The following is an 18374-nucleotide window of genomic DNA, read 5'->3' on the forward strand; positions in this document are numbered from 1 at the left end:
ATCGAAGGCTTTTTTACGCGTCGAAACGTCGCCACCGAGAAAAATGTTAGACTCGGTCCGATCGTTATCGCGTTCCTTGTACATTTTTCTTCCCAGAACAAGACGTCTTTCTCGAGAGTCTCTCTCTATTAATCGTGTGTCGAACACTTTTTATTAATCAAATAGGTAAAATAGAACAAAACGCTCATTTTGAACACGAAAACTAAAGCAGCGGCCTTTTATCGTTATAAAAATAAACAGGAGACTCGCAATTGTCGATTAAATGTAACACTATAACTAGTAAAAAGATGTAAATGCGTATCCTTTTTTTATTGTAGATATTTCTTTTTCATTATTCGTCAATACAGAGATGTTTATAATCGCGCATCGTCTCCTCGAGTAAATATCTTGTTCCGTTATAAATGCTTTAATATAAATCTTATAGGATCATTACTTAATATACTAATGATGTACAAGTTTAGGGATTTAACTTTGACAGAGCGGAGAACTTGTTCACTGCAAGGATGACTTATGAGATATAATTTAATTACATAGAAAAATGTACAATTGATTCACGAAGTGATCATTAAGTATCCTAAATTACACGATTCTTCGTACCTCGAAAAATCGCTTCAAATAAAAGATTTGCCCTACTGTTACGCATACCAAAACCATGGCTTCGAAAAACGCCCACACTACAACTCGGAAGTTTGTACTTTCGTTGATCGCTCTGTGATTGCGGTCGCGAACCTTAAATAATAATACATACTTGTGAATATTCTTACATACATATATATAAATTAGTAAATCAATGACGATAAAGTCATTGATGAAAATCATGCAATGTTTTCTTCTCTGTTCAAGTACCTGCATGTATTCTTGTTCGTTCTTTACACCCCATAAACTGGTACTCAAATCTTTAATCATGTCATCCAATTTTCCATGATTACCATCTCCTTCCTGACCTTCCCCGACAGCATTTTCATCATTCTGCTTCCGATTTTCATCGATATCCATATTGAACATCACTACTTTTGGTGTCATTGTACTCTTCTGATTGCTAAAGCAGTAGGTATAAACACCTGTAGTGTGCGCAGCAAATGTGTACTTTCCACTGCTCTCTCGTTCACCTTGATAAATCATTCTACCATCGGGACCGACTATCTTTACATCTATATCTAAGAATCCACCCTCTGCTATCTCAAACGTGAGGCCTACAAACATTACATATAAAATAAATACATTCATCCATATATCATTAATTATAAATAATTTGTAATTGTGAAAAAATAATTAAAAATCTTAAATTCATGAACTCTTAAATTTACAAAATATCAATTACATTCTAAACTTTTAATTGTGTTTTGGCATATAAAAAAATTAAAAGAGGATAAGGTAGAACAAAATAAAATCAAATATATATATGACCTGTAGATGAATTTTATCGTCTAATCAATCAAAGTTATCAAAGAATCAATCTATAATCGATATATAAAAATAAATGTATACATAGTATAGATAAAAATTGATACATGCATACAGGAAATAATATATCAGCAAAGATAATCAATGCTCGATAAGACAAACGATAAGCTTGATTTGAATGCTCGTCATCAAAATGCTCGTTTAAGTTTATTTAAAAAAAAAAAAAAAAAGGGGCAGAGAGAAACGTAGTATAGTGAACTAACCCATCTTGGTGCCGAATTCGACCTTATCGAAGAAGCATTCCTCGGCGTGCGCGTCCACGGTGATAAAGTAAGAGCGCGCGTTGGTGATAAAGATGACCAGGAACACGTATAGGATGAGCCACCTCATGTTTTTATATCAGATATTATTACATATATATTATTATATCATAAAAGTGACATATGCTTCTCTTCCTCGGTGGTTCCTCGGTCACTTGCCACTTCGCAGCGGCATGTTGCTACCACAGCGCCACGTATGCAATACCACTATTCACCACTGATTGTACGATGAACATAGAGAGGTAACCGCAGCGCGATATGGTGTTTTCGCCATAAGGGGATTTAAAAATTTTTTTATGTTTCTCTTATCCCGATTGGCCAATTAATCCTACTCTGACGAATAGATTTTTCCTTCAACCCGCGAAATTTCAAAACGAAAGATATTTGGATGAGCATAAAGTTGGAGTGTGAATCAGCCTTAAGGGGATGCTGACCTTGTCCTGTCTTACCGACAGAACGATATTTTTCTGCACCCTTTTCTCTTTATTGGTTGAATAGAATAATAAATATTTTTCCACGATTAAAGTACATATAGGTCGGTATTCATAGTCCGTTCTTATATTTAAGATCGTCTTAAGATCTCGTTCAACCAATCAAGAGATGCTATGCGAGCATTTGATTGGTTAAACGAGGTCTTAAGACGATCTTAAATATAAGAACGGACTATGAATGCCGGCCATAGAAACAAAGTTGGAACCTCTCGATTTTATGTATAAAGGTGCCTTTTCATGCTGACGCTCGACGCTCATTTTTAGCGTCAAAAGACGTCACGTGACCAAAATTGACGAATTGGTATCTTTGGCCGCGTTCAGCGGACTCAACTGCTAAGTAGCAATCGAACGTGATTGGTTCCTACTTTAAGATCCAGCCAATCAGCATGGAATGACATCGGAAAATTGCTCAACTGTTGAGTCCGCTGAACGCACCCTTTATATTTGGTCACGTGATATCTTTTGACGCTAAAAATGAGCGTCGAGCGTCAGCATGAAAAGGCACCTTAAAACAAAAAAAATATTTTTAGTTAAACAACTTTTTTTTGTTTTTTACATAAATTTGAAAGGTTCCGACTTTGTTTCTATATGTACTTTAATCGTGGAAAAGCATTTATTATTCTATTCAACCAATAAAAAGAAAACGGTGCAGAAAAATATTGCTCTGCCGATAAGGGTCAGCATCCCCTTAATGCCTGCTCCTAAACTGCAAAACGAATAAAAATTGCAAGAGCAATATTTTTTTTATAACCTATATTCTCTCACAACGAATAAACGAAGAATGGTTTTTATGGCTAACAAAAATCTATAAATAGCAACTATGCGACCAACAATTATAGAGGTCTCTATAATTGTTAGATAAACATATCGGACAAATATATTCAAGTGGAATAATCGTCGAATTAATAATAATGATGGGCCGAAGTTTATCGGTATTTCTTATGCAGAGAAAACTCACCACCGGCTTGTCAGCTAAAAACTTACATTCTTCCTGTCGCCAATGTTTGCGTAATAATCCTTTATCGTAGGTATATTCGTGGAATGTACGTTGGTTTGTTTTTCATGTTTTTTTTTTTCATAACCTATTTTCTATTTTCAGGACGGCTCCGGTAAAACTCGCTTATGTTTCGTACGAATCGATAAAGGATAATGAAAAGAATCGAAATGCGGAGCAACCTATTATGATAATGCACGGTCTCTTTGGTTCGAAAAGCAACTGGAATACACTATCGAAAGCAATTCATCAAAAAACCAAGCGCAAGGTAGTTCACTCTGGTAACTTGTGAATTAACACTTATTAAATTAAAATCAGCATCAAAGTCTTTTGACATTTCTCTAAAGAATATAATTTTTTCACATCATTAGTTATATCTGTGAAAGGTATAACTTTGTATCGCACTTAAGAAAATTAATGCACAACAGGTCGTCGTAGTAGACGCCAGAAATCATGGTGATTCTCCACATACGTCAAACATGTCGTACAAGGATATGGCGGAGGATGTAATTCAGCTTTTGAATGATCTAGGCTTCGAGAGAGCCATTCTAGTTGGCCACAGTATGGGTGGCTCAGCCATGATGTATACTGCTTTAAATTTTCCACAATACGTCGAGAAACTAGCAGTTGTCGACATGTCCCCTGTAAGAACCAGCCCTAGCCTCTTGCAAATAAAGAAGATCTTTGAAGCTATGGATTTAGCAACAGCGGATGGAAGTCCTACCTTATCAAAAGCACGTAAAATAGTGGACCAACAGCTTGAAAAGTCTATTAAATCTAGCGCATTGCGTCAGGTAATATTTCTCTGTCTCTTGTTTTACACTTGGAACAAGAAAAACATCTGTATAATATTTCTCCACAGTTCTTAATATCAAATTTGGTAGAAGTGGATTCGGGAAAGTACAAATGGAGAGTGAATTTACCAGTATTGAAGCAAGCATTCTCGACTCAGATAGCTGTGTTTCCTAAGGTAGACTCAAAGATCTTCCCAAATCCAACGTTATTCATAGGCGGTGCTAACAGCGACTATATTCGAGTGGAAGATCACGACGCGATCAAGAAGCTATTTCCCTTGGCACAATTTCATTATATAGATGGAGCAGATCATTGGGTTCACGCGGACAAGCCTATCGAATTCGTCCAGCTTCTAACAAATTTTATAAATTACCCAGTCTTGTGATGCTCGTAAATATGTAAAAATTGTAAATTGTCCTTTGTAAATATATATATATGTATTTCAGGTGAATTTCACAACGTTGCAGAACAATGTGAAAAATATTTAAACAATATATAGTGTAAAAGTGAAAGAAACTGCACGTTATGCGATTGTGATAAAAAGCGCCATTAAGCGTCGAAAAGCGCCGTTCTCATAGTTTTTCTTTCAACGCATGTATTACATGCGAAAATTGTATAGGCTTTGTTTAAAAAATTAGAGAGCAGAGTTAATGGAATCAGATAGTTCCATTCAAAGGCCATGTCAATGTGTTACATGTACTTGAATAATGATACACGTTACTAATGTATCGCATAAAAAGAGAAATACTAGTAAAACATTCTATAAAACTAAATATTTTATCTTAATAATAATTTATAAATAAATAATATTTTTACTAAAAAAATAGGAACTATAATATTTCCCAACAAATCAAACATAGCTTTAGATTAAAGCATTTCTATTACAACAACGTTTCGCGTGTTCAGACTTTAATTGCAATCCGCGAAATTCTAAGCTCGTTTTCGTGCCGAAAGTGACGAAATATCAAACACTAGCCAAACGTGCAGTCTTGATCGTCATTGTCTCGCTGTAACATATATATATATACACATATATATGTATATATATATATATATATATATATATAAAAAACTGTGATATAATCCTATATATACCACTTGCAATAATATTAATCAACAAATCGCACACTACAATACATCGTGCGTAGGTCCACCATTATATGCATAATCGGCTTTATTGTGCATCACAAGCTGATTGTCGACGAAATAAAACGAGTCGGATCGCGTTTCAAATGGATTCGCAATCATTTCCGAAACTAGAAAGATATATATACATTGTTTATGTCGAACATATGATTCTTTGCTTGTACAATTTCGAGTATATCATTGTTGATTTATTAGAAACAAATCTCTTTAAGCACTCACCTAGATCCGTAGGCAATGTTGGAAACTCGTAAATGTGTTCGCATGTATTTTTGCTGTTTGGTATGCAAAATCCAAATTGAAAATCAAAGGTCTTCAGTAACTTGTCTCGGAAAAAGTGCCGTTCTATCATCCTGAAGTTATTGATTGGCTTAGGTCCTACGAGAAACTCAATTGTCGCTCCGACCGTCTTTAATTTGAGAAATTGCGGTGTAAATTGATATCGCACAAAGCGTCCCGTGTTTGTATCCTCAGATCCGAGTTCTTCACAATCTGGCTCTGGCTCTTGATGGGTGTCATATTCTGATAAGTATAAAAAGTTAAAAATAATTATTTTATAAGTGCAATTAACATTTCAATCTTGATTTGTATTTAAAATTTTTATCTACAATTGAAATTGTTTAAATCTTATTTTCTGGATTATATGTTTTAGTTTATTACATGTATATATAAATAATTTTGAATGTCTATATATTCTCATTTAATAGTTACGAGTATCATAATATTGTAATCTTTAATCGAGTGATATTTAAAAGTATTATGAAAAAAATACATATTAAATACATATTAACATGAATTTAAAGCTTTAATCATACTTATTATACTGTTTTATATTATAAATATAAAAATCAATTATAAGTTTGATATCTAAACTATTACATACCACTAGCAGGAGGCTTTGTTATCTCAAACAGTACAGCGCCAGTTTCTAAATCTCTAATCTGAAACCTTGTGAAGTCTATATCGTAGATGTTGGCCTCCGGAGAGCAGAGATACTCTGAAAACAGTTATTATCCATGTGAAAAATAATTCATTCGTGTATAAGAGATTGCGGAGGTGCAAGTAACTTGATATTTAATTAAACGCGGAAACAAATCTGTCGTACTATCTGTAATAGTAGGTAATCGTAGCACCATTTCTGGAGTAACCGGGCCACCCTCGACACCTCCGTCAGACACGGCATTCTTCGGTTCAACCGTTGACGAGGTGTAGGACGCAATCGCCTCGTTCGACTTGTTTTCGCTGTCCACGCTCATAATTTATTCACGAGATTGAATATATATATATATATATATATATATATATATATATATATATATAATATATATGTGTATATATATATCAAAGAACCAAGTACGACATTCGATGAAAAATGACAGCTGGAATAGTCGCGTGAATGTTAGCAATGTCGATCGGCGTTTTGATTTTATTACGTTTACCGGATCGTCGTCAGCACCGAGTTTGACGCGACAATCACTGTACGATTTAGCATTTTACGTAAATCCGCTGTCATAGTACAGACGTCATTCGTGTCGGTTTGTGTCTCGCGTTCGCGAGCGTTTCCAAGGTGTAAACATCCTGCGAGGAGGAAATCTATAGAGGCGCGTCTCGATCGAAAAATAATGCCGTCGTCATTTTATATCTTCGATAGATGGCGCTGAAACGCGAAAAGATCTTCTAGGGACTCAACTGACTAGTTTATTTCACCAAGCGCTTTCACATTCCACAGCTGGTGAAAATTACATGAATTGCATTCCGTGATGAAAAATTTAATAAAACAGAGATAATGTCGAATTTAATAAAAAGATACACCGCTGTCTTGTTTGTTATACGAATGAAAGTTAAGAGAAACGATATGAAAAGTAAGAGACACGAGCTGTCAGTGGAATAATTAGATCAAAGAGCGATACAATTACACATGTTTATATAGAGTTCAATTAGTGTAATGTGTTATGTGTGTGGGTAAAAGTACATTACGAAGCTTTTTTAGCCGGAGAAAATGAAGACTTTACACATCGCTAAGTGACAATACTGTGCCACGACAGGAAATTTACATAATGTCAAGTAGGTAGCCGAGAAATAATTCATAATTCATAATTTACTTAACTTCTCTTATTTCGCCACAAACAAGGTTAGGTCAAATAATCAAATATTACTTTTTTAGGATACTAGATCGATGAGAGAGATCTAATGAAATTACGCAAGTGTTATGTTTTACACCTTGATTTATACATCCAATACTAAGACAATGTCGAATATGGTAATGCAACAATTTGTCCAACGACTGAAGTCGAGAAATGAGGAGGCACGTAACAAAGCGGCGCGCGACTTGTGCCTGTACGTCAAGAGAGAGCTGCGAGAAGCGTCGCAGGAGGAGATCACGGCTTTCATGGACGAATTTAATCATCATATATTCGAAATGGTATCCGCCTCCGATATAAACGAGAAGAAGGGTGGTATATTAGCCATAGTTTGCCTTATAGGAGCAGACGTAGGTAATTTTAATACACGAACGGTACGATTTGCCAATTATCTTAGAAACTTGATACCTTCCAACGATGTGGGCGTTATGCAATTAGCCGCGAAGACTGTCGGGAAGTTAGCTCTAGTTTCTGGCAATTATACAGCCGAGTATGTCGAGTTTGAAGTGAAACGTGCCTTCGAATGGCTTGGCGCAGACAGACACGAGGGTAGAAGACACGCAGCCGTGCTTGTGCTGAGAGAACTCGCTGTCTCTGTGCCAACGTACTTTTTTCAACAAGTTACACCGTTTTTCGAATTGATATTTAACGCTATACACGATCCTAAACCGGCTATACGGGAGGGCGCTGTGGAAGCTTTGAGAGCAGCTCTGGTAGTCACCGCTCAGAGGGAAACTGCGAAACAAATGCACAAGTCTCAATGGTACAAACAATGTTACGACGAAGTGGTAGACGGATTCGCGGAGGTTCATACGAAGGAGAGAGGCATTAATCGAGACGATAGGATACATGGCTCGTTATTAGTGTTGAATGAGCTGCTGAGATGCAGCAACGTTCAGTGGGAAAGGAACTACGAGGCTTTAATGGAGAGACTAAACGGTTCTACGCAAAATGAAAATGATATCCTTTGCTTGATGCCACGCTTGAAGACAACGATAGTGTCCAAGTGGGCCAGGTCCACTCAGAACGCTTCTACGTCCCAACACATGTTATATCCAGCACACGAATCAGCCGTTTGCAGATGTTTGATGCAAGAGAGATTGGACGATATGTATAATGACATTATGAATCAGAAGATATTTAGAAATCCACACATTCAACACGCTCTCATGATGTTGCTGCCGAGACTCGCCGCATTTAACAAGGAGAAATTTATAAGGGATCATCTGAAAGAGTCCTTGTCGTATCTTCTACTGATCTTGCGCAGTCGCGAGAAGGATCGCTACGCTGCTTTCGCGTCAATTGGTTTTATAGCCGTAGCGGTGGAGGACGCGATAAATCCGTATCTGCCGAAGATTATGGAAGTGATCAAAAGTCTGTTACCGTCTAAAGAAACGCCGAGCAAGAAACGTATTCCTCTAGAACCTGCTGTATTCGTTTGTATCACTCTGCTCGGGCACGCAGTTAAACAAGTTATAGCTTCCGACGTTAGGGATCTGTTGGAGCCCATGTTCCAAACTGGATTGAGTCCGATTTTGACCACGGCGCTCAGAGAACTGGCGCATAGCATTCCGTCTCTGCAAATAGATATATCTCAAGGTCTCTTACGTATGTTATCTCAGGTTTTGATGCAAAAGCCGTTGAGACATCCTGGAGCTCCGTGGGCGGTAACCAGTCCCAACTCCACGGTGGATGATGTCTCGTCGACGGTACTCGCGCTGAAGACTTTAGGCACATTCAACTTTGATAATAATCCGCTTTTACAATTCGTCAAGAGATGCGCTGATCACTTTTTAACATCGGAACAGGCGGAGGTTCGATTGGAGGCTGTGAAAACGTGTTCCAGATTATTGAGATTAACGCTGAATCAATCCGGTCCTACGGTAATCACCACCGTCTCCACTGTTCTTGGTAAATTGCTAGTGGTGGGAATAACTGATACGGATCCCGACGTTCGACTGTGGGTATTGGCATCGTTGGACGATTCCTTCGACGTTCAATTGGCGCAAGCGGAGAATTTATCCGCGCTATTCATCGCTATGAACGACGAGATGTTCGAGATACGAGAGCTGGCGGTTCGTACCGTCGGACGACTAAGCACGCTGAATCCCGCTTACGTTATGCCGTCGTTGAGAAAGACTCTGGTGCAATTTCTCACGGAATTGGAACACTCGGGAATGGGTCGTAACAAAGAGCAAGCCGCTCGAATGTTGGATCACCTGGTCGTCACCGCGCCGAGACTCGTTCGACCGTACATGGAACCGATCCTGAAAGTTCTCGTTCCAAAGTTAAAGGAATCCGATCCGAATCCCGGAGTAATATTGGCCGTTTTGCGCGCGATCGGTGATCTGGCGGAGGTCAACGGTGCTGAAATGCAACAATGGATGCCCGAACTCTCGTCGATATTGCTAGAAATGTTGGTAGATGCTAGCTCGCCGGAGAAGAGAGGCGTGGCATTGTGGGTCTTTGGTCAGCTGGTCGGTAGCACGGGCCACGTAGTAAAACCGTACATGCAGTATCCAACCTTGCTGGACGTTCTTATCAATTTTCTCAAGACCGAGCAACAACCAATTATCCGGAGAGAGACTATCCGAGTACTCGGACTGTTGGGTGCGTTGGATCCGTTCAAACACAAGATGAATCTCGGACAGATCGACTGCCAGCTGGACACGCTCAGTTCAATGGCAGACACCAAGAGCGACGTGGAGAGTACTCAGGATTTGACCACCAGCGAGATGCTAGTGAACATGTCGCCGTCCACGTTGGAGGAATTTTATCCGGCGATCGCCATCACGACGCTCATGCGAATTATTCGCGAACCGACCTTGTCCCAGCATCACACTATGGTGGTACAAGCGGTGACCTTCATATTCAAGAGTCTCGGGATAAAATGCGTGCCATATATCTCGCAGGTGATGCCGAGCTTCCTGAACGTCGTGCATATGGCGGATATAAATTTTCGAGAATTCCTGTTCCAACAATTGGCTGTACTCATTGCGATCGTGAAGCAACATATACGAAATTATTTGGACGATATATTCACCCTGATCAAAGAATTCTGGACCGTAAACAGCCCGTTGCAAACTACGTTGATACTCCTGGTCGAACAGATTGCAGTAGCCCTGGGCGCGGAGTTCAAGATCTACCTGCCGCAGCTGATGCCGCCGATACTGAGAGTCCTGACACACGACAGCAGCAAAGATCGCGCAGTGACGGTCAAGTTGCTTCTGGCACTACAGACATTTGGAAATAATCTGGACAATTATCTACATCTTGTTCTACCGCCGATCGTCAAACTGTTCTACGCAAACGATTGTCCGATAGCCGTGAATAAGGTCGCTCTCGAGACGGTCGATCTTCTGGCAGATACCCTGGATTTCACAGATTTCGCGTCGCGAATCGTTCACACTTTAGTACGTACGTTAGATCAATGTCCAGAGTTGAGGAACACGGCCATGGACACACTCTGCGCCGTTGTGATGCAACTGGGCAAGAAGTATCAGATTTTCATAGTGTTGGTGCAGAAGGTCATGACGAAGCACAAGATTGTCAATTCCCGATACGACGTTCTAGTAGACAAGATCCTCACCGACACGACCGCGGCGGATGGTGAGGATTTCTTGCTGATGAGGCTGCGACACTCGCGCAATAAGAATCGCGAGCTCTCTTTGACGCCTTCGGAGACGACCACGATCAAGAAGCTGCACGTGTCGGCCTCTAACTTGCAAAAAGCATGGACGGCGACGCGACGAGTCTCCAAGGACGATTGGCTCGAATGGCTACGGTGCTTTTCCATTGGTCTACTCAAAGAGTCTCCGTCTCCAGCTCTGAGATCTTGCTGGGCGTTGGCGCAAACGTACGCCGCGTTACCGCGGGATCTATTCAACGCGGCCTTCGTCTCGTGCTGGACCGAACTGAACGAGAATTACCGGACAGAACTGATACAGACTCTGCACCAAGCGTTAATGGTTCCCGATCTACCTGCCGAAGTGACGCAGACCATCTTGAACCTGGCCGAGTTCATGGAACACTGCGACAAGGGCCCGTTGCCGTTGGACAACAAGATTCTTGGAGACACGGCGATGCACTGTCGCGCGTACGCCAAGGCGTTGCACTATAAGGAAGACGAGTTTCACAAAAGCAGAAGTAGTAACATATTCGAGTCCCTGATCTCCATCAATAACAAGCTTCAGCAGAAGGAGGCGGCCGAGGGTTTGCTGGAGTATGTGATGAACCAACACAACCAACAGGATCTCAAAGTACAGATACGCTGGTACGAGAAGCTTCACAACTGGGACAAGGCGCTGCAACTGTACCAAGAACGTCTGGAGAGCGATTCTGCGGATGTAGAGTCTACCCTGGGCGAGATGCGTTGTCTGGAGGCTCTCGGCGAGTGGGGCCAACTGCACGAGGTCGCTACGAAACAATGGTCGTCGAATCAGTGCGACGATATCAAGCAGAGAATGTCGAGGATGGCGGCGGCCGCGGCGTGGGGTTTAGGTCAATGGGAAAGTATGCAAAAGTATGTCTCGCTGATACCAAAGGACAGTCAAGACGGATCATTTTACAGGGCGGTATTGGCGATCCACGACGAGCAATACAACGTCGCGCATCAGCTCATCGATAGCGCGAGAGATCTGTTGGATACCGAGCTGACCGCGATGGCTGGCGAGAGCTATCAACGGGCGTACAATGCCATGGTGGAGGTACAAAAGTTGGCAGAGCTGGAGGAGGTGATACAGTTCAAGCTGGTACCCGAACGCCGAGCTGCCATCAAGGCGATGTGGTGGGAGAGACTTCAAGGTGGACAGAGGATAGTGGAAGACTGGCAGAAGATCATACAAGTGCATACGTTGGTGGTCTCGCCACAGGATGACATGTACACGTGGCTCAAGTACGCCAGTCTCTGCCGAAAGAGCGACAGCTTGATGCTGTGTCACAAAACATTGGTGATGTTGATGGGTACGGATCCCTCCTTGATTCCGGATCAACCGTTACCGACTACTCATCCCCAGGTGACCTTTGCCTACTGCAAGCATCTGTGGGTCGCGAATAAACGCGAGGAGGCTTACGGTCAGTTGCAGCGCTTCGTGCAGACTTATTTGCATCCGACGACGGCGACAGTAACGACGAATCAAGACGACGAGAAGCAGCACGAGAGCAAAAAGCGATTGCTCGCCAGGTGCTATCTCAAGCTCGGCGAGTGGCTGGAAGCATTGCAGGGTATAAACGAACGCTCCATTCCCGCGGTATTGTCTTACTACGCCGCGGCGACGGAACATGATCCTACGTGGTACAAAGCGTGGCACGCCTTCGCTTATACCAATTACGAAACCGTATTATTCTACAAGCACCAGCAGGGCAACGATTCCACTCCCGCGGAAGCTGTACCCGGGAACAACGGAACGCGCAATAATCTTTCCAGTTCGCAATATATATCTCAGTTTACTGTTCCAGCTGTGGAAGGATTTTTCAGATCCATCAACCTGTCGGATGGCAATTCTCTGCAAGACACCCTCCGTTTGCTGACACTCTGGTTCGATTACGGCCACTGGCCGGAAGTGTACGACGCCGTCGTCGAGGGTATAAGATTGATAGAAATAAATACTTGGCTGCAAGTGATCCCGCAACTCATAGCCAGGATCGACACGCCCAGGGCTCTGGTCGGCCGTTGCATACATCATCTTCTTATAGATATAGGAAAGACGCATCCTCAAGCTCTGGTTTATCCGTTGACGGTAGCTTCGAAGAGTGCCAGTCATGCGAGGAAGACTGCGGCCAACAAAATTTTGAAAAGCATGTGCGAGCACAGCCCAACGTTGGTCCAGCAAGCCATAATGGCGAGCGACGAGCTCATCAGGGTCGCGATTTTGTGGCACGAATTATGGCACGAAGGCTTGGAGGAGGCCAGTCGATTGTACTTTGGTGAGAGAAATGTTAGAGGCATGTTCGACACGCTGGAGCCTTTGCACGCCATGCTTGAAAGGGGACCGCAAACTTTAAAAGAGACTTCCTTCAATCAAGCTTACGGAAGGGACTTGATGGAGGCGCAAGAATGGTGTCATAGATACAAAGCGTCGCGAAACGTTCGAGATTTGAATCAAGCCTGGGATTTGTATTATCACGTATTTCGAAGGATATCCCGACAACTGCCACAATTGACCAGTTTAGAATTGCAATACGTTAGCCCGAAATTGCTTCTCTGTCGAGACTTGGAATTGGCTGTGCCGGGAAGTTACAGTCCTGGACAACCTATAGTGAGAATAGCCAGTATTCATAGCTCTATGCAAGTGATAACCAGCAAACAGAGACCAAGGAAACTGTGCATTAAAGGTCGGTATACAATTCAAAATTACAATAGATAAAATATAGATAATATCTAATCTATTTTAATGTATATATTTTCTAGGTAGCAATGGTAAGGATTACATGTTCCTGTTAAAAGGTCACGAGGATCTAAGGCAAGATGAGAGAGTGATGCAATTATTTGGTCTAGTCAATACTCTTTTATTGCACGATCCAGATACATTCCGAAGAAATCTTACTATTCAGGTAAGTTTAAATTTGCAACTAGTATAAGTGTAGATATATTGTCAATTGTACAAAATTTTAATCGGATTGTATGTTTAGAGATACGCTGTGATTCCATTATCCACAAACAGTGGATTAATCGGTTGGGTACCTTATTGTGATACGCTTCACACTCTTATTAGAGATTACCGAGAAAAGAAGAAGATATTACTCAATATCGAACACAGAATAATGTTACGAGTAAGTGTGATTAATTTTCTAAACTTAATTACACATTTTAATCTATCGTATAATATATATATGTATATAAAATTTATATTTTCATATTATATATTTATATTATATATTTACATTATATATTTATATTATAAATTTATATTATATATTTATATTATATATTCATTGATAAATATATATTTTATATTTGTGTATTATAATTTTTTCTGTGTTTCTAGATGGCACCTGATTATGATCATCTCATGCTGATGCAGAAAGTCGAGGTATTCGAACACGCGCTCGAACATACACACGGGGACGACTTGGCGCGACTCTTGTGGCTAAAGTCGCCATCGAGTGAGATATGGTTCGATCGCAGGACAAATTATACGCGCTCCTTAGCCGTCATGTCTATGGTGGGATACATACTTGGTCTTGGCGATCGTCATCCTTCCAATCTAATGTTGGATCGTCTCAGCGGTAAGATATTACACATCGACTTCGGAGATTGCTTCGAGGTGGCGATGACGCGTGAAAAGTTCCCGGAGAAAATACCGTTCCGTCTCACGCGAATGCTGATCAACGCGATGGAGGTGACCGGTATCGAGGGAACGTACAGAAGAACCTGCGAATCCGTCATGTCTGTACTGCATCGGAACAAGGACAGTCTAATGGCAGTCTTGGAGGCGTTCGTGTACGATCCTCTTCTCAATTGGAGATTGATGGACAACGCGGCACCCAAGGGTAAACGATCGGACGCCCAGAGTATGAGCGTCAGCAGCAGCCAGGAACACGGCGATATTCTCGATTCTCTTACTGCCACGTTACCAAAGAAGGGTGTACCGTGTAGCATTGAAAACGGAGGTAAAGATAAATGCATATTTTAACTCTCATTAACTTGGCATTGCATTAGACTGTAAAGTTATTAAACTGATCACTTCTAAAGCTATGCAAGTGCTTAGTTATACTTTTGCAATAATATATAAAGATATTGATAAAAATTTACCTCTCAAATTCAACACATCGACAAAAAATAATGCATATAAAAATCTTTTTGATTATAATTGACTTAAAAAATCAAGTGTTGTAAATTAAATTGATTGTAATAGAATTATATATATTATACATGTCATATCTTTTCCAAACATGATATGCGAGCTCTGCTTTCAATGTTTGCAGCCGATAACAACCAACCAGAAGCATTGAATAAGAAAGCTTTAACGATTATAACTAGAGTCAGGGACAAATTGACAGGACGCGATTTTTCACACGAGGAAAGTCTCAGCGTTCGACGACAAGTCGATCTATTAATTCAACAGGCTACGAATAATGAAAACCTTTGTCAATGTTACATTGGATGGTGCGTAATTATAACTATAGATTATATAAGAAATATATATCTGTATTTAGTCATTTATATATGTTTATTATAGATATTTTTGTTATTTACAACATATGCATCTTGTTTGATATATAATATGTACCTATATAAATTATATAAAAATCGTAGACAAAAATTTTAATGCTACATATTGTTACAGGTGTCCATTTTGGTAAAAGTGAGAAAACCTTTCATCGAGATGAAGTCTCATACGTAAGCAATTACTCGCTTTTGTATTTATAACTTTACAAAGTTATAAGTTAAGTTTAATTTGACGATAATTATATCGGGTGTATATATATAATATATTATTATATGATTTATATGTAATAAAGATTAACGATCAGATATAGTAAATACATGCTAATATATATTAGCGTATCGTGTACGTTACACAAACGTTGTTTGGTTAACAATTAATGATAATCTTATTAAAACATTTTTTTTTAACTTTATAACAATTTGTTTCAATGTTACACATTGTAGTATATCACATTTTAAATTTAAATAATAGACAAATATGATCGTTATTGTAAATACTCCTTCCGCATCGATTAAAATTTCATTGAAATAAAACATTTAATCATATAATTATATAAAAAGATTTGCAAATACAAGTGGATGAAAATATCCGAATTTTTTTTAAGAGAAGTAGAAAAACTTTAACGAAATTCTGTGAGCCTCATTTATAGTGATCATCCTTGGAATCGCTTGATAGATTACGAAGTCTCTAGGTCACGGAATGGCGAGAGCGGAAACAGTTCGCTCAGCCTAGTCCGTAGAACTTGTTTCATGTCGCTTCTCGTCATGTAGATGGGTATGTTACCGCCGAATTCGGAGATGACTTGTCTGCATATTCCGCACGGAGTGGTGAATTTGACGTTCTCCTGATCGGCGACCACAGTAAGCGCCGTGAATTTTCTCTTTCCCTCCGACACGGCGCGCACGATCGCCGCGGTCTCGGCGCACACGCTCGCGGGAAACGACGCGTTCTCCACGTTGCAGCCCTGTGAGATGCTGCCGTCGACGCATCGCACCGCGGCGCCGACCTTGAAGTTGCTGTACGGCGAGTAGGATTTCTCGCGCGCCGCCGCACTCTCCCTTATCAGCTCTTGAGTGTCCGCGTCTGAAAAAAACATATGTTTGTTAATGAAATGACTCTGGATTATCTACGTGAATTTAGAGATTCGTGATTAGTTCATGAATCACTATATATATAGTATATGTATAATTTTAATATTATATATAAATATTTTTTATTTTTATTATATTTAAATTTTTAAGAAGAGAAGGCTTAAAAGTAATTTTTTTCAATAATTTCTATAATCTCTTAAATTACTTTAGAGATAGAGATTAAAGTTGTTTTTCTCTTTCTTGCGAAAAGAAAGTTTTGAGATTTTATTATCCATATGATTTAATAATGCGGAACAAAAATATAGATCATCGTATAGCATTGTTATCACATGAACTCATCTAATCACTGGACCACAAACATATGTATTTGACAAACACAAAAATGAAAAAATAATACAGTGTTATATATAATGTATATACATAAAATGTATGTATGTATACGATAATATTCACAGATATTATACAACCGATAATATTGGCTCTATCTTTGCACTTTAATGTTTGTCAAATATATATGTTTACGATCTAATTATTTGTGAGATAACAATTCACTGATAAGAACTGATAAAATCTCGTGTTTAAATGAAAATTAAATGAAATTGTGATGTGCGTGCACAATTGAAGTAAATCGTTCTTATCACTTGGCTAATGCAATTAGGTGCAATACTTTGTGAAATAATAAACTTGATGTATATGTATACTGTACGTGATATACATATTATTACATAGTTTAGAAAACATTTATTTTATTTTTGTATGATCGCCATCATGGAGAGATAATAACTTGTGTAAAATATGCAGAACGCAAAGAAGTATAATTTCAAAAAAAATTTCTAAATGATATAAAACTCTTCAACATTTGAAGTTCTCTAAAGCTTCCGCGTTTTATATAAATATTAGTTTCTATATAAATTGATTTGATTATTATTATCATTTTTAATATGTTAAATTTTACATGGTGACGTTTCTTTCTCTTTCTCAATAATTGACACACAATTTGTATACACGATACAATTCTGATATAAACAAGTGACATATATATCACGCAATAGAGTCACTTAAATGAAATATAATGCGCAAGTACATATGTATCGAAGATAACAGTTATTTACTATATTAATAAGCATGCAATATTAAATTAAGTTTTTCAACAATTGATATTAATGACATTCAATGTGTTGAAATATATATAATTCTTTCTGGCCAGTAAAATAAAAAACAAAACGATACAGAGTATTTAAAAATGTTAAGTATCGGTGTTAATTTTATTCCGTCATTTCATTCGTTACGATGAGAATATTGCGTGGCAAATGCGGATTGAAATGCATACGTTGACAATGATGAGACAAAATTAAAGGACGAAGAGAGAAGCAAAAGCGCACTTTGACAGATGGTGCAGAAGCGAGCGTTTACCAAGCGTCGTGAAATCGACTACTTCCCCGATGTTCATCCCGTCAGGAATCGTAAAATCCGATCAGTAGCTAATCAGACAGATCGAGTGCTCTCGATGACGTACTCGAAGCCGCCGGTCTCCGGCGTGTGTACTTCTTCAGCTTTCAGCTGCCAGCTTGCTCCGTTTAATCTAATCTAATCTAACCTAACATAACCCTAACCCTAGACACGAGACAAAATTCGCAAAAGAGAAAATATATCGACATGTTCTTTAAAAAATATATGCTTGCTATTTATTGCATCAGCTTTTATATATGTCATATATTTGAAGGTAAAATAAGTTGTGTAGTTCATTAGAATAGATGAATAAAATAGTGAAAATTAATTACAAGATATCTATAAAAATATAATGTAAAATTTGTTAAAGTTTGT

General features: G+C 39.2%; 5 protein-coding genes across 6 annotated transcripts; 2 read left to right on the forward strand and 3 right to left on the reverse strand.

Annotated features, from left to right (window-relative positions):
* Positions 1 to 290: 290 nt before the first annotated feature.
* On the reverse strand, positions 291 to 1921 carry LOC145943193 (transmembrane emp24 domain-containing protein 2). Its single transcript, XM_083050672.1, has 3 exons — positions 1668 to 1921; positions 847 to 1193; positions 291 to 729 (listed from the first exon to the last, which is right to left on the reverse strand). Exons 1-3 carry the CDS (start codon positions 1792 to 1794, stop codon positions 580 to 582), a joined length of 624 nt encoding a protein of 207 aa, XP_082906798.1. The 5' UTR covers positions 1795 to 1921; the 3' UTR covers positions 291 to 579.
* An 892-nt stretch (positions 1922 to 2813) lies between these two features.
* On the forward strand, positions 2814 to 4778 carry LOC145943190 (sn-1-specific diacylglycerol lipase ABHD11). 2 transcript variants are annotated; one of them, XM_083050670.1, is made up of 5 exons: positions 2814 to 3239; positions 3315 to 3477; positions 3638 to 4003; positions 4072 to 4179; positions 4451 to 4778. In XM_083050670.1, the coding sequence occupies exons 1-5, from the start codon at positions 3127 to 3129 to the stop codon at positions 4490 to 4492; spliced, it is 792 nt and encodes a 263-aa protein (XP_082906796.1). In that variant the 5' UTR covers positions 2814 to 3126; the 3' UTR covers positions 4493 to 4778. The 2 variants fall into 2 exon arrangements, with proteins under 2 accessions (XP_082906796.1, XP_082906795.1); XM_083050669.1 differs by having other exon boundaries at positions 2815 to 3239; positions 4072 to 4777.
* A 79-nt stretch (positions 4779 to 4857) lies between these two features.
* Unc-119 (unc-119 lipid binding chaperone) lies at positions 4858 to 6737 on the reverse strand. The gene is made up of 4 exons (XM_083050671.1): positions 6253 to 6737; positions 6031 to 6144; positions 5370 to 5669; positions 4858 to 5260 (listed from the first exon to the last, which is right to left on the reverse strand). The coding sequence occupies exons 1-4, from the start codon at positions 6401 to 6403 to the stop codon at positions 5133 to 5135; spliced, it is 693 nt and encodes a 230-aa protein (XP_082906797.1). The 5' UTR covers positions 6404 to 6737; the 3' UTR covers positions 4858 to 5132.
* A 113-nt stretch (positions 6738 to 6850) lies between these two features.
* On the forward strand, positions 6851 to 15713 carry Tor (serine/threonine-protein kinase Tor). Its single transcript, XM_083050668.1, has 7 exons — positions 6851 to 7211; positions 7312 to 13621; positions 13698 to 13840; positions 13919 to 14059; positions 14275 to 14899; positions 15215 to 15395; positions 15577 to 15713. The coding sequence occupies exons 2-7, from the start codon at positions 7357 to 7359 to the stop codon at positions 15590 to 15592; spliced, it is 7371 nt and encodes a 2456-aa protein (XP_082906794.1). The 5' UTR covers positions 6851 to 7211; positions 7312 to 7356; the 3' UTR covers positions 15593 to 15713.
* LOC145943194 (cytidine deaminase) lies at positions 15441 to 18175 on the reverse strand. Its single transcript, XM_083050674.1, has 2 exons — positions 17964 to 18175; positions 15441 to 16542 (listed from the first exon to the last, which is right to left on the reverse strand). The coding sequence occupies exons 1-2, from the start codon at positions 17998 to 18000 to the stop codon at positions 16136 to 16138; spliced, it is 444 nt and encodes a 147-aa protein (XP_082906800.1). The 5' UTR covers positions 18001 to 18175; the 3' UTR covers positions 15441 to 16135.
* Between the last annotated feature and the right edge of the window lie 199 nt (positions 18176 to 18374).

Source organism: Prenolepis imparis, unplaced genomic scaffold, assembly GCF_030444845.1.
Source record: "Prenolepis imparis isolate NDT839.2.m4 unplaced genomic scaffold, iyPreImpa1.0 SCAF_11, whole genome shotgun sequence".
Classification (NCBI taxonomy): domain Eukaryota; kingdom Metazoa; phylum Arthropoda; class Insecta; order Hymenoptera; family Formicidae; genus Prenolepis; species Prenolepis imparis.

Coding starts and splice junctions, on each gene's coding strand:
- LOC145943193 (XM_083050672.1), bottom strand. CDS start 1,794: ATGAGGTGGCTCATCCTATACGTGTTCCTGGTCATCTTTATCACCAAC. Junction 1,194..1,667: donor CGAATTCGGCACCAAGATGG/GTTAGTTCACTA, acceptor TAATGTTTGTAG/GCCTCACGTTTGAGATAGCA. Junction 730..846: donor ACGAACAAGAATACATGCAG/GTACTTGAACAG, acceptor TTATTATTTAAG/GTTCGCGACCGCAATCACAG.
- LOC145943190 (XM_083050669.1), top strand. CDS start 3,127: ATGATGGGCCGAAGTTTATCGGTATTTCTTATGCAGAGAAAACTCACC. Junction 3,478..3,637: donor ATCAAAAAACCAAGCGCAAG/GTAGTTCACTCT, acceptor AATGCACAACAG/GTCGTCGTAGTAGACGCCAG. Junction 4,004..4,071: donor AATCTAGCGCATTGCGTCAG/GTAATATTTCTC, acceptor ATTTCTCCACAG/TTCTTAATATCAAATTTGGT.
- Unc-119 (XM_083050671.1), bottom strand. CDS start 6,403: ATGAGCGTGGACAGCGAAAACAAGTCGAACGAGGCGATTGCGTCCTAC. Junction 6,145..6,252: donor ATTACCTACTATTACAGATA/GTACGACAGATT, acceptor AACTGTTTTCAG/AGTATCTCTGCTCTCCGGAG. Junction 5,670..6,030: donor AACAAAGCCTCCTGCTAGTG/GTATGTAATAGT, acceptor TATACTTATCAG/AATATGACACCCATCAAGAG.
- Tor (XM_083050668.1), top strand. CDS start 7,357: ATGTTTTACACCTTGATTTATACATCCAATACTAAGACAATGTCGAAT. Junction 13,841..13,918: donor GAAGAAATCTTACTATTCAG/GTAAGTTTAAAT, acceptor TTGTATGTTTAG/AGATACGCTGTGATTCCATT. Junction 14,900..15,214: donor GTGTAGCATTGAAAACGGAG/GTAAAGATAAAT, acceptor CAATGTTTGCAG/CCGATAACAACCAACCAGAA.
- LOC145943194 (XM_083050674.1), bottom strand. CDS start 18,000: ATGAACATCGGGGAAGTAGTCGATTTCACGACGCTTG. Junction 16,543..17,963: donor AGTCGATTTCACGACGCTTG/GTAAACGCTCGC, acceptor TGTTTTTTTCAG/ACGCGGACACTCAAGAGCTG.